General features: G+C 35.0%; 1 protein-coding gene across 2 annotated transcripts in view; it reads left to right on the forward strand.

Annotated features, from left to right (window-relative positions):
* LOC110459899 (fatty acyl-CoA reductase 1-like) overlaps nt 1–15,723 on the forward strand; it is a 34,823-nt gene that overhangs the window by 6,990 nt on the left and 12,110 nt on the right. The window contains exons 2-6 of one of the 2 annotated variants that reach the window (XM_021512378.1): nt 2,068–2,424; nt 5,753–5,773; nt 11,462–11,710; nt 12,484–12,590; nt 15,337–15,514. In XM_021512378.1, coding sequence (XP_021368053.1) covers nt 2,218–2,424; nt 5,753–5,773; nt 11,462–11,710; nt 12,484–12,590; nt 15,337–15,514 — 762 coding nt within the window. In that variant the 5' untranslated portion in view covers nt 2,068–2,217. The remainder of the gene's footprint in view (nt 1–2,067; nt 2,425–5,752; nt 5,774–11,461; nt 11,711–12,483; nt 12,591–15,336; nt 15,515–15,723) is intronic. The other variant, XM_021512379.1, reaches the window with a different exon arrangement.

Below are 15,723 nucleotides of genomic sequence, written 5' to 3' on the forward strand. Positions count from 1 at the left end.
ATAGGTATTTCAGTGCTGACATTATTATAGGTAAAACAGACAGGTAATACAGGGATGACAGTGAAGTGCTGACATTAGTATAGGTAAATCAGTGCTGACATTATTATAGGTAAAACAGACAGGTAAATCAGGGATGACAGTGAAGTGCTGACATTAGTATAGGTATTTCAGTGCTGACATTATTATAGGTAAAACAGACAGGTAAATCAGGGATGACAGTGAAGTGCTGACATTAGAATAGGTATTTCAGTGCTGACATTATTATAGGTAAAACAGACAGGTAATACAGGGATGACAGTGAAGTGCTGACATTAGTATAGGTAAATCAGTGCTGACATTATTATAGGTAAAACAGGCAGGTAAATCAGTGCTGCTATTATTATAGGTAAAACAGACAGGTAATACAGGGATGACAATGATATATAGGTAGCTCTGTGTTTGGATACAAAACACAGTGGTACATAAAGATAAACTGTTGCAGTACAGATACTTGAGACTACACAAAGCTGCATTTACATGTGGTTTCTCCCACAGAGGTCGGTCACATATTCTACATTTTTCTATATGCATGAACAACTAACCTTATGCATATGATGCAGCAAGTCTACTGGGTGACCTATATGCAAACATGTATAGGCTGAAATTTAAGAAAAACTAAGTCATATATTTTTTCCATCCTATTTGTATTTGTGGTTTGTTCGTACATATTGTAGATCTCAAATTATGCTATATGAAATGCACGGATGCACTGTCAGGTCAGGTACCTTTTTTGACCCATTTGACGGGACCATTCCCGATTAAAGATTGTGTCATTTTTTTCTGATTTGTCCCTTTAGAATTCCCGACTGGGAAACCAAATTGTGTGGTTGCAACTCAGATATTATCAATATATATTTTAAACGTACATTTTACATGCATGAGCATGTCATATGATGTTCAACTTAAGATATCAATACTGCATGGGTCCATGAAATATTTGAATTTACAGGTACTCCTAAATATTACTGTGTCTGCTGCAGCAAGTTCGATTCAGGGACCAAACTTTTAAAAGAGCTAGCATTAATTGTATTGCCTTCATTCTGTTTCATAGCTTATGTGATAAGCAACGTTTGATTATTAAAACATTTGATATATTGAGGGAATTGATGCAGCAAATTTAGCTGTGACCATGTGTTAACTTCCACGTGTACAGTAATATAAGTAGTATTTATATTGACGCCTGTTGCATGTGTATTTAGAAAATGAATTCTTTCTCCTCTAGATCTTTAGATTGTATATGACCACAGCTGGTGAGGAAGTTAGTTGTAAACCACAATATGTTGAACTGTCTAGTCACTCTTCATTGTATTGCTGACTTTGCTAGACGTACTTTCGCTTTTTACTCATTCACCCCTGAAGTTTCATAATGAACTATTCCAACCTTTGAATTGGAAGAGTTCAAATGTGTCTTTATATATAGGGGTGAATGAGTTAACTCATCAGTCGGTAGAGTGCTGAACTTGTCTGTAGTTCTGGGTTCGACTCCTAACAGAGGCTATAATATGTAGACATTAACTCATGATCATTCACCTCTGAAGACACATTTGAACCCTTCCGATTCAAAGGTTGGAATAGTTCATTAAGGATTTCAGGGATGAATGAGTTAAGTGACCTCAGTGACATGGAAATGTTTATCGCTTTGTAACACTATTGTTGCTAATCATGATCAGAGGTCAATCGTTACTTTGTAACTTTTGCTGGTAATTTAAGTTAGAGTTTAAAACATCAGTACACACATATATATATATATATACCTACTGGTACATTATAGTATGGGTAATCATTGTAACTTCATTTTTCATTATGTCACTATGAAGGTCACTTATATTCCTACAGAGCTCAAAAGAGTTGAAGAAGCACTTTAGGATTGTCCGGTCTCGTCAAATGTTGGCGTTATTTAATTTATATCAACCTATATATACTAGCCACTATAGGACAATTTGAAAGTAAAGTGTTTTAGCTACAGTATAAAATAAACTTATATTAATATCTATAATTATATCTTTTATGATCTTTTGTCCATTTCAGGTCCGTTTCAGTGTTCTGTGCCATCAATACCGGAACTGCAATTAATATCACCATCTGATTTTCGGAATTCTTAAACATCTGTACTAGATACAAAAAGTGCCAACTAACATCAATTCATAGGGTTTATTCACATACCAACCCAACAGCACCATGGAGGAAGGAGAGACAGTTTCAGCAATTGCGAATCATTTTGCCGGGAAAAACATTTTTATCACGGGGGGCACAGGATTCCTAGGGAAGGTGCTTGTGGAGAAACTGTTACGAAGTTGTCCAGACATCGGAACTCTTTACTTGTTGATGCGTCCCAAGAATTCTCAGGATATTTACGAACGAAGTCATGAACTTATAGAAAAATCGGTGAGTAAAGCACATGTATTTTTGCGACCAATCTCAAATGTCTTTACATAAAAATAAATGAACAGATTAATTTACACATTTAACATTTAAAAAGCATTTTTTTTCAAATTTCATAATGACTTACAAAATCTTTTCGTGCGACAGTTTTGGGGCCCTATGCCACTCATGATCAATTAACACATTTACATAACAGTGGATGTTTAGGGTTCGACACTAAAGATTTCTTGTCAAGTTACCAGCAGGGTTGAAATATTTTGGTAGATATATGGGTTGATACTATATGGTAGCTTTAAACATTGCTTTAAACCCAAATAATTTCAAATGTTCTAAAATTTTAATGCTGTTGGTTTCAAGTCGTTAAATTCTGTTGGATGTAAACAGAGGGTTGACAAAATTTGGCTTTTCCTGACTTAAATTTCTGTACGCTAGTGAATTCTGAGAACTCAAGATATAGATTTCTTTTTTGCAATCAAAGTTTGTTTCAATGTGGGAAATTCAACTGTATTTGGTACTTAAAGGAGCCTGTTGGACTACTTATTTAGCTGGGAGGTTTTTACCGTAAGCACCTCAGCTTAATTTTTGGCAACCTTTTGCAATTGGAATGCTGGCTAATTAACTATTAGAGTCAAATCCTGTTTAATATACATTTGAATCATGGTATATTTTAGAAACCTCTAGCTTTAAATGAGCTCAGTTGTTGCCTTACAGGACACTGAAGATGTAACGATACTGATTTTTACCTCTTTTGTAATAATATTGACACAAAAGCTGAACTTCATCTTGGCAGAATTCGAAGGCTTCATCACTCTAAATAGTTCCTAATTGCATAATGTTATTTGTTCGTATATTTTTGCTATCACTGAATTGCAGTATATATATGTATATGTAACTATGGTTACTATATACCACTATGGTGGTATATATTTCTGCCATCGTCTTTCGACTTGTGAGTTTCCTATGTCGACACAATTTTCAAAAGATGTCGACAACATGATAAGAACTTGTCGCAATAACGTTTAAATTATGTCGACATATTTTTTTACATTTTCCGAGATACTTTTGCCGAGATAATTATCACGTGAGTAGGTATAACTCGGCTTTTTATCATGTTAATGTTCCTATGCGACCTCGACTTGCCACTTATTTCTGCAAAGCAAAACGATCAGTAAACAAATCATTTTCCAAGAAATTCTCACCTGACTTACTGATATACAAAACCTAAACTAAGGCTATTTCGTCTATTCGTATTTCAGAGTTATCTGCTCTTGTGAGCAGGTATTGATTGTTACGGTATTTGTTTGAGAGAGTAACGTCATCAATTTTTGAGAAAACGATGTAATTTTCTTACACAAACAAATGACGTAACAATCAACACCTGCTCAAAGAGAAGATAACTCTGCAATACGCAAAGACAGAATATTGTTCTCAAACCTAATAATTAAAAGCTATCATGCATACACCATGTGAAACTTTTTTGGAGAATGATTTGTCAACTACTCGTTTTGTTTTGCATAAATAAGTGGCAAGTCAATGTCACATCTGAGCATCAACAAGATAAAAAGCCGAGTTACCTACTTTCGTAATAATTCATATGGCAAAATTATCTCAAAAATTTATATTTTGGTAATTTTTGGTATTTTGGCAAGCTAACTTTTCCAGCACTGCACTATAATATTACCAGGACTAACATTTGGGTAATTGTAAAGCAACCGCGAAGTGTTTATACTCAGTGGCAGGATATAGGTGGCATTCGCATACACTTATGATACATTTGGTGGCTGCGTCGTGACCCTCATGTATATATATATATTTTTTTTTCTTTTTTTTTCTTTAAACCCTTCACCCCTAAAGTCACATTTGAACCTTATCAGAGACTCAGGGCAAGTCCAGTTTAGATTTGTAGGGGTGACAGTTCCCGGTGGCTAGCTATTGATCGTGCACAGGGAGGACCCCATTCAGGCCAAGCCTGGGAATGTGACTCCTTTGTGAGGGTGCACGTGGAGCAGGGGAGCTCGAGTATGTGTCAGCTAAGGAAGACTAGGGAAAATCTGTCTTACGGGGGGGGGGGGGGGAATCTTTTCCAGCATTGCAGTAGGGTAACTATGAAGCTGGAACCTTTTTCAAAAATTACACATCAAGCATGGTCCCTTGATCAGTGGCATAGATTGATATATATATATATATATAGGTGCCAATATCATCATATGCATGCATATTACATAAATCTAGTCTGTGTATTCGTACAAGTATTAATGATATTAATAGGTGTACATGGTGATAAGGTGGTCCTTGATCACAGATCAAAGTTAATACTTTCTAGTTCAGACTTGGCAAACATTTCCGGATAAGATAACTTGATTGTGATACCGGGGTACCCTATATTAGGTAATATAAGTTCAGGGTTATAGTGGTGACAGCGATATCAGGGGGGTGTATAGTTATACTATACCTGATATGCTATGATCAGGTACTTAAGTTACAACAGTAGGGGTGATCATGACCTTGCATTACCCTAGATATACACGTATACACACTGTATATCAGTCAGCACCTAGGGCATTTTGGGGCCAAATTCGAAACAATTATTTTTCCGGAATTTTCTTCAAAGTTTCCCAAATAAGAATTCAAAACAAAACGGAATTGTTCGACCTTCAAATGACAGTGCAATGAAATGTGAATTAAAATTAGCTTTCATAAATAAGGGTTCAAGTTGTTAAGTCTTTGCAATATTAATGGTAATGTGTAAAAAAAAAAAAAAAAAAAATCAGGCGTAATTATGAAAACCACAACTCGGATAACTAGCTAAAGATGATGCAATAGTTCTGATTCCGTAGCCTCAAGGTTAAAATTAACATATAAACCAAAATAAGTGAAGAAAGGCCCAAGTGAGGTAGATTTAGAGGGATGATGTTCGGAGTACAAAGTCTTTCATTTTTTTTCCTGAATTATTTAACGCTCTTTCAAGGTGTATTTGATTCACCGTGTCGGATATAAATAGCCCTTGCCATTTGATTATGCATACAAAGGTTTGTACACTAACAGGAAATTCATACAAACTTATAAACCTTCATACCTGAATGCTCATGATCTGATCAATATCATTTTTACTAGATATTCAGCAGCATTGTGATAGCTGAGTATGTATATGAGCATCAACAGGTTTAACATTATTTTTTACTCGGAACTAGCTATTCCGTGAAATTGTATACATGTACAGTGTACTAACCTTTATTCATATTAACCCNCCCAGTAAACAGCCAAAAGGCTGTCGTAGCACTACAAGGGTTAAAATCAAATGTGTTCTTCTTCCATCTTTCTAATTGGACAGAGTGATTGGTTGCAGATACCGGTAAGATTTGGCACCCCTAATAGCTGATATTCTGGAGAAACCATAGACTTTAGTCATAGAATATACTGCTTTTCTTTACACATGATATTATATAAGACTCTTTCATGCCCATGGGTGTAAAGCCTCGGGTTTTACCAAATTTGAAAATCTTGAGGGTGGTATTTCCCTATCCTACATCCTTGGGCATGAAAGAGTATTTTTCTCTCATTCCAACAACCAGAATAAGCTCAGAAACCATGAATCAGCCAGCCAGATTTAGCGTATCCCATATTAGCAAACAATGTTTGCACAGAAAAAATAATCACATCTTTCTAACGTGTACAGTTAGTATACCGTAAAAGGTTGTAATTTCATCACGTCGCCTTTTCAGCATTGCGGCATTAGAGAGTTCCTAATTCATGACGTCACGTCATGGTTGAGCCATTGTGACGTCACGTGAAATGGGGTTTAAGACAGAAATTTCCTACACTCCTTTCTTACCCTGGACACCTCGCTCGAGCTCTATCTTACACACAAGGAAATGAGAGAAATTCGCATTATTGTTCTTGTTGCATTTTTTCAGTTGCACATATCATTTGTGACTGGATTTTAACCTTCTAACATCGATCTTGTATTGAAAAGGAAAACCTAACAGTGTATTACATGAACATGGGTGTGATTCTGCATGACTTTCTGTTTACATATATTTATTACACAGTGATCACTTTTAAAGTCGTTCTTATCAAACGAAGCAAAAACGTTAAAAAAAAATAATCAGATAACCCCAAAATATTTTCACGGTATGTATCATATTCCTTATGAAGTCTTTTATTATTTCATCCGCTAACATCGTACTAATAATGTTAATAACTATCTGCTGGTTTTAAGGTGGTGTACAGGTGTTGGAGATTTGCATGTGAGTGAATCTTCAACTCGTTCACCCCTGAGTCTCGTAATGAACTATTCCAACATTTGAATTGGAAGAGTTCAAATGTGTCTTCAGGGGTCAGATTGTGTTAAGACTTCAAATGCTTTAATACTTGTTTTGATACAGGTATATGTGTTGCAAAGTTGAGATAAATCATATAAATTGAATAAAAGATAACGGAGTTCATGAGAATTTTATCGGGGAAGTTTTGTGTAGTAAATGTTTCCTCTCTCGGTGGAATCAGTTTTGATTTCAAGTCTTGAAGCCAAAATATTTGTTTTTAATAGAATTTTTTTGTGAAAGCCTGTGAGAAAAAAATTTGACTGCACCTGATCAACATTTTGAATAATGCAGCATGTTTATCTGTTCAACCGCACTTTATGTATCAATTCATTTCTACAAGGCTGAACCATCTGCCATTGACTGATCATCATCATCATTAATTCCATAAGCTTAAATTTTAAATTTCATATACCATCGCAATAAAAACGCAAACATGTCATCAATCATTCATACGTAGCTCAATTAATCCGATGCTGTAACTTAGCAACAGTTCGCGGATATCTGTTGACAGATTTATAAATTTTATGTACATGTGCAGATTTGAAGAAAAACAATCCAATGAATTGTATATACAACACATATTTTTTAAAAGAAAATATCTATTGATATTATATCTAATGCTATGTAACATATATTTGACCTTTGTAATATAAGTCTTAACGGCACTATATGCTTTATTCAAATGATGTTTGTATTGTTTTAATCTGAGTTCACGCTACATTTACGAATATATTTAGCCCAATTTCATTCACATACAATGAATATATATATAAAACCAGAAAATCATTATTGCAAGATTTCGGCAATATTCTGACACAGCTAATATTTTAAACCTCGAATTTCATATCCCTGATTTTAAACCTGATAGCAGCACCTATGAGGATGGTTGTCTGTCTTAGTAAAAAAGATCAGACTAGAGTTGTTTATGAGGAACAATCACTTCCTGGCCTGAACCACATAAACAGTTATTAAATCGATCATAAGTTGGTTTTAAAGAGAATCTGATCTATCGTAATATTTTTACTAATTTCTTGCTCAAGGTATAATACATGTATACCAGCTACAAGCTATCCTAATGATATAGCTGATCATGAATATTTGAAAAAGTGTAAAATGTCAGGCCACAGAAAAAATTATGTTTCAGGTACCCTGACCTACCCTGGTTTTACCTCCAACCCTTACAATTTTTTCACTGGAGCGCACTCCATCCTGTGTTGGAATCGGAGGATGCAAATAAATAAATGGACAAACAAACAAGGCAACTATATATATGTTCCCTCTCTACTTTGTGGAAAAAAAATCAAAACCAAACTTAAATCCCATATTTTTATTTAAAAGTCCTAAAAATATGTTAGGTTATTTTTGTAATTCCTCCTAACCCTGCATCCCATAAAAAACACTTAAATAAATAAATAAATCTTGTCTAATATACCTTACCCTAATTTTTTCAGTGCAGTACCAGAAACATACATAATATCTTTTTGGCCTCATATATAGATTTGTGCAAATTAATTATATAAAAGATAATTTAAGTGTTGTATTCAGGTTAATGTTATGCCATTCACATAACAAATGTTCATTAGTCCTTAAATTCTAGTTAACGTCATTCTACAGGACACACACAGATAGATGGTTCCTTAATTAATATTTTACACTTCAGTATATATTAATCATAAGCATATACTTGAACGTATCATATACATGTAATTAAATACAAATAAGATATTGTTTCAGTCACAAACTATATCCATTTCCTTATAAGGTATTTAATACCTATATAGACTAAGAGTTTATAATCATTTACATGTGTTTCACGAGGGGTTTTGACCCTTACATGTTTTCACATCAATAAATATATATATAGCCTTTGAAATATATGGCATATAACTTGGTCCATATTTATGTTTCTGCAGTCAAAAGGTCAGGTGTAAATACTGAAAACAGTGTTCGATTTTAAGCCTCAATCTCCAAAATTCTTCAAAATCATTGACGAAATGATTTTATATTTACTAGTTTATCACCTTAGCAAGGGCTTGAACACACAATATAATCTGTCCGTTTGAGCTCGAGAACAGTTTCATGAAGAAATTTAAAGTAAATCAGTTTGTTTTGTGCTTTTTTTTAAGGGCTATCTAGAACTTTTAAATTTCTCATCTAGATCTGTAGCTTACTTCAGGAAGGGTTTTGGCCTTCACCTGCTTTCACTGTTAAACATTTTTATGTAAACAGAACTCATGCTTTGTGGGTACGTTATATAGAAATGTTGTTTTCTGTGTTATTTGACTATACATGTACAGATATGCATCTGAATTTAATCCTTTCACCCCTATGTAACTTTAGTAGACTCTACCATGCATTGATATGGATGAGTCCATTATGGTCTACAGTGGTGAAAGGCTTAAAGTCCCAGTGAATACAATTTAAGAAGCAAAATGGACATGACTTGAATCCATTATTGACTTTCGCCCTTGCAGAAGGTCAGGAGGCCGAAAGCATTGGGACCCTATAGCTAGGCCTGAGCACTTCACTATTCCGTTATAGTTCGTCTTTTTCTTCCATTAGAGAAATATAATTTAACCGTTGTTTAATACACACTTATCATGTTTGATTATATTCCACTGTAGGAGACACACAAATGTCTCTTAACTAAATTCATTCCACTCCCAAGCTGATTTCCCCATGATAAATTGGTATGATATATATATATCAATGTCTGTTTTTGATGAAACGTGTATGTATATGTCATGTAGTAATATATAATGGTATATACATTGTACATATACATGTGTATATATATATATATGTATAAGCAGGTATTATCCTGTATATTGCGATATGAGCCAGTAGAGTAAGGCTATGGACATGTAATAGGTATAAGCTACTTACGATTCTGAGCTCCTCTGAGCTCCGGCAATCTGAACCGGGCATGTCGACAATTAAGAATACATATATAGGCCCTATATATATAGATAGCTTATAAGTCTGAAGTACCAGATACACTTTCTATAGAGCTCATGCACTCAATGAAAAAAAGTGAACAGATATATCAAAAGCGTTATTTTGTATGAATTTGAAAAAAATTCTATTTAGATACAGATATAGCAAGGGTAGCAGAAGTGGTTGGTTTGGAAAACCTTTACTACATACACTTTCAGATATTAATTGATTTCACTTATAATTACCTACCTAAGCAAATATAACAAAATAATAACAGAAAATGATGGAATTTGTTGAGTTTCACATTCAAGACGGCACGCAGCCCTGTTTTCAAGCTTAATTGACATCATTCGAATATGGCACCAAATATCATGCTGTCATATATATCCCCAATTATAAGTTGATAAAAACATATTTTTGTCATTTTAGGTAAGTTTTGAAATGTATATTCATACTAGAGGCGTTAGAATGAAGAAATATTGTTTAAAATACATTTTTAACCCTAAAGTACATGTACATCTGTATATATACTCGGGGCCATGTACAGACTCTTATCGCAAGTGCTAGAGTGCTTTCATTTATTAGTTAAGAAATTAAAGTCCACTTAGCAAATGTTGAACAATCACTTTTCAATATATCAAAATACACAACCTTCATATTATATACAATGTATTGGACTCATTGCATCATATTCACAATGCACAAGTGTACGTGTTACTGTATATATTTTATCTCTTTTTATCGCTCACCTGGCCTGACTTAAAAAGCCATGCAAACTTTATGAAATATATGATTGCCATGCTTGTTAATTGTCTTTTTTTTTTTAATTTCTTGAAACACCTGTGATAACAGCTGAAAATATGAATTTTCACTATTCATATATTTCATATTGAATTGACATCAGACTCATATTCTGTTTGATTGTATGAATTATTAATTACCATACAAAATTGTATACGGTACCAATTCGAACTAATAAATGCAGTTTATGAACTATGACAGGTCTAGATTGACATGAAGTGATTCTTTGCAGTCCTTTTTTGATTTCTGATTGGTCGTTCCAGTCATGTGATCAATCAGTCTTCTGCAGTGTTTTCAGCATCCCCGTGTAATTTAGTTTGAGCTGAAAAATTGACAGTATTTCAGCTGTGTAATATTCTCATTGTGTGCATTATTTTTTTCATCATAAGGTAATTGTTCCTCCCCCAAGAATTCAAATGTATCATTCATTCTCAACCAGCAGTAACTTTATAAGTAATTTGGATCCTACAAATATACATTTGTAAGGTTCAAGTGTTCTATGGGAATTAACCATTGATATTACTTCTTTGACCACCATGCTCTACATATATATACATTGTATATATATTTTAAAAGCAGAAAAATTATCATTACGGACAAAGAAATAATGTAAAAAGAAAAATTCTCAACAACGAGTCTTAAGTACTTTCATCTCTTCTAGGAGATTCTTCAGACGGTTTATTTGAAGTAGATGTTGTGACATCATAATTTATGACGTCACATAATATAATAGTTCGCTTTAGCGGGCGTCCGCTATGTACGTACCCGCCATAGCGATATATATCACAGCAATAGAAATACATAATTATGGTCTTAAGGCAGAGAGTACTATTTGTTTAGGATTTAGAATTACTATATATATATATGGTAGCTGACTTGTATGTATACAGTCATTGATCAGTGGTTGATATATTGACATTTATACTGTTATAATTTCGGGTTTTACATTGTAAATGATGAACTCTTTCTCTAACTTCTAGGCATTTGAAAAGTTAAGAAATGAACAGCCAGAATTTCACAAGAAAATCCATCCTATCAATGGAGATATTGCTGTGGATGATCTCGGAGTGTCCGAGGAAGACGCGAAACTACTCCAGGAAAAAGTAGATGTGGTATTCCATGGAGCAGCTACAGTGCGGTTCGATGAACCCCTTCGTTTTGCGGTAGAGATGAATCTTCTCGGTATTCGGCGGATGGTGAAATTCTGTCGGAAATTTAAACATCTGGAGGTTTGTTTATTATTGCCGTTTATAATGTTTATATATAGAAAAAAGTGTGACATTCCTTTTTTCATCAAATACATAAAATGAAGATTGAGAACTACAACTACAGTTGTATTGACAAATGATATATTTTGCTGCACAAAGCTGACGTGTATGCGTATAACATGATCACAACTTATTATGCAGCATCCACAATCCAGCAAAGATGAGTGCCCTCAAATGCTCAAATTGGTGTAAAATTGGATCATTGTACTCCAGCAAGGAATCACCCTGTCTGTCTGTCTGTCCCTATATGTACATGTCCATGATCCTTGTTATAAGCGCAACTCCTCCTAAACCATTGGCTGGATTTTTTTGTAACTTAGCATTCAAAGTACACCATGTGTAGATGTGCATGAAGAAAGGAATTTACAATTCAACTGTTTTTCCAGCGTTATGACCCTTGAAACTTTTGATTATACTGCTTCGGAAACCTAGTAAACTCAAGCAGGGATTATATGTCACAGTTTCCCTAGTTAGTTAATTACATGAACTCTGAATGTTTGTACCAAAGTTAATGAAATGGTTTTAGAGAGTAAAAGGATGAAGGAAATGTATCTATGTATGCTTCATGATACTGTTAACGGGAAATTTTCACATCAGTTTAATTTTCGCCTTTTTCTGTCCCTCCATAATGAGAAAGTTTCACGGTATACAGTCCCGATATTTTTTTTCCTCAATTTATACTGCACTCACGATCGTAGGACATATCGCCTCACCATTGTCCTTTTCTGTTACAGGTTTTCCTCCACATGTCCACTGCTTATGCTAACTGCGATAAACCTTTTATAGAAGAAATGATTTACAATCCTCCCGTGGACCCTCAGAGACTTATAGATGCCCTTGAGTAAGTACCTGGCCTCAGTCTCCTACTCGGGCAGATGATCTCAAATAAGAATCAGACCTCATCCCAGATGTGTATTGACAATTGAAGTACAACAAAGCGATTCACGTGTTTGTTTAAAAAAATGAAATCAATAAATAAATAACCATGGCCCTAAATGACCACAGTTGTTGATGGGCCGTCAAACACAAACAAACAAACAAACAGACAAACAATCAATAATCCATGAACTACCATACAGTGTATAATAACTGTATATATACACGTACACTCTCTTTCGATGGGCGAAATATCCCGGGTCGAGTGACATAAGAAATATACAATTTCGTCACATTGTTGTACAGGTAAACAATACAAATTGATCACTCGGTCATAGCTTGACAAAAGGACCAGTCGGTCTTGGAATGTTGCAACATGTTTAATACGCGCATTGTTTGTGTGTGAAGTAAAACTTTGATATAAGTATCAACATTCGTTTTGATACTGACTCTGGCTTTGACTATTGAAGATTATTTTTCCCACAGTCACGATAGGTTTCCTCACCTGGACAGACTGGATAAACGGGGTAAAACCTGCAAAGATTTTAGTATGCCGCTAGTGAGTTTCACCCTGGGCGTCATTTCATTTGTCAATCTTTTGATTAAATACCTGGTACGTCACATGACAATGCTCTGTGCCGACATCTTCCATTATGATGTCAAGGTCATAATTCATGACCGTTGTTTCCCCTATCAGAAGCAGGAATCGTGTATTTTCAAGAGCAGCATACAGCTTTCTAGATGTAATATGAACAAGTTGTGTCCACAAAGTCGTGATGACTGGTAATTGTTTTTGTCCCACTGTTTAATTTTCAAACTGTAAAAAGACACTCAATAAAACCTCATATTTTTTTAAGAAATTTAAATTAAATAACTTGAGTTAAATAAATATGACAACCAACCTGCATTTGTTTGGGGAACCTCTCTATCCATTTGTTATTTTTATCTCAACTGGTCCGAAGGACCATGGTGAGCTTATGCCATACCGCAGCGTCTGTCGTCCGTCGTCCATCCGTCGTCCGTCTGTCCGTCAACTTTTCCTTTAAAACGCTACTTGTCATGAACGACTGAGCAGAGTTTGACCAAATTTGGTCAGAAGCATCCTTGGGGGAAGGGGAACCAATTTTGTATAAATGGTGGGTCTGGGCCCCCTGGGGGCTGAGGGGCGTGGGCCCAATAGGGGAAATATAGCAAATTAATCTTTAAAATCCAAGGGGACTCAATTTTGTATAATTGGTGGGTATGACCCCCATCTGGGCCTCTTGTTTGTGTACAGCTTAAGGGTCCCTGTCCCACTGCACTGTGGGTTTTCCTATACACAGGAACCTCCCCTTAACTTCTGTCCGACTCTGTTGACCAGGTAGCTTAATCGGTTATGGCGATAGTGTAACAATCTTAAGTCTGGGTTTCAAATCCGGGTCTAGCCCCAATATATATTTTTACACTCAGAACACTGTTGATGGTTTTTTATTTATCTTTTTTTTTCTAATGAAAGTCCCACAAAGTATGGATGTCTTTTCAAAAATCATTTATCAAAGCTACAGTCATATATGCCAGAAAAATAAATTTCCAATATTTGGTTTCAGTTTTTGCCAGTGGTATGAGGATCGATCCTCAAGTTTAACATTCATTACACATTATCAATAGATCTAGAAAAAGGAAGTATTACAATGCAAGTCAACAATATATCAAGGGTATCGCCACTATCATGAGTGTCCCCTCTAAACTGCCTCAAGTCCTGTGGTGTGCGAATTCATGACATGTCTTTGTGACCTCTCCACCTGACACATCATGTGTGGTGAGAAAAGCTTAATGTGAATAATTTACAACAAAAAGGGTGTTTTTTCAGATTTGCAGTCTTATCATGATCACAAAGCGTTGACATGAATGTGTCGGAGTCGTACTTGGTAATAGCGTCAAGATTTTACTGATAATTTAAAAGGATCTATGTAATAGTTCAAAAGCCTAGCCTCATAGCAGGAGTTGAATAAAGGATTTAAATTTTGAATAACAAGCTTCTGGGAATTTCAGGTATTCTATATGTTGATTCAATGCAGTCTTCACTGAGTAAATAAATTCAAGCTTCAAATTTCAAGTTTCCTGGAATAATTGAAAAAAAAAAACCTGTTCGGTATACATTTACTGTATACACACATGTATATACAGTATACTGTACCAGGAAATATTCCCTGAAGTTAATAATTCAATTATTTCTATGAAGAGGGCAAATTTATCACTACAGCAAATATAAGTAAACATCACAACAATATAATATATATAGTAATGAATTGTGTAGGGCGAAATTAACACTGCAAAAATTGACTTTGTATGCATGATCGGCCAAAAATTTCCCACATACACTAGCAACCCCAAAAACATTCTTGGTTATTCCTTAAATATGCCAATCGGATGCATATAATTATAGTACACAATACACCTCCAGCACACACACAGGTATACGCACATAGGGAGATATTAGCCTGGTGGCATAGGACTAGTAGTTAGCACCTGATAAGGCAGCTCTTGCGAATTCCTCAAAATTGTATTGATTAATGTTTATGCTAATTGTATTAGACTTTAAGTTGTAAATGTCTATGTCCTGTTAAATGCTTTAGAGTGTCTTATTCTAGCTAGATAGGGCATTATAGGAAATGTTGGAGATTATTATTAGTATTATTGTTTACTAATTATTTGTGCTTGTTATTTTATAGATGGATGGATGATGAGATGGTTGAAAAGATCACACCCAAACTGATCGGTAACAAACCCAACACATACACATATACCAAACAGCTGGGGGAGCACCTGTTGGTGAAGGAGGGATCTGACCTTCCCCTAGCCATTGTTCGTCCCTCCATAGTGGGCGCAGCATGGAAGGAACCTTACCCGGTAAATTACCAGCCCTACACATAGTGTAATGTCCTGTTCTGACATCACAAATCAGGATTTCTTTCACAAGCATTAGTTTCAATAACCAGGAAGAATTTCATAATCTTTTCATATGTCCAGCCCACGGATGAATTATGTTTTCATGTGAGTGGGTTGTCGCATAGTGTCAGTTCAATACTTTGAGCAACATTTATATTTTGTATATATCA

This window comes from Mizuhopecten yessoensis, unplaced genomic scaffold (genome assembly GCF_002113885.1).
Source record: "Mizuhopecten yessoensis strain PY_sf001 unplaced genomic scaffold, ASM211388v2 scaffold10275, whole genome shotgun sequence".
NCBI classification, from domain to species: Eukaryota; Metazoa; Mollusca; class Bivalvia; order Pectinida; family Pectinidae; genus Mizuhopecten; species Mizuhopecten yessoensis.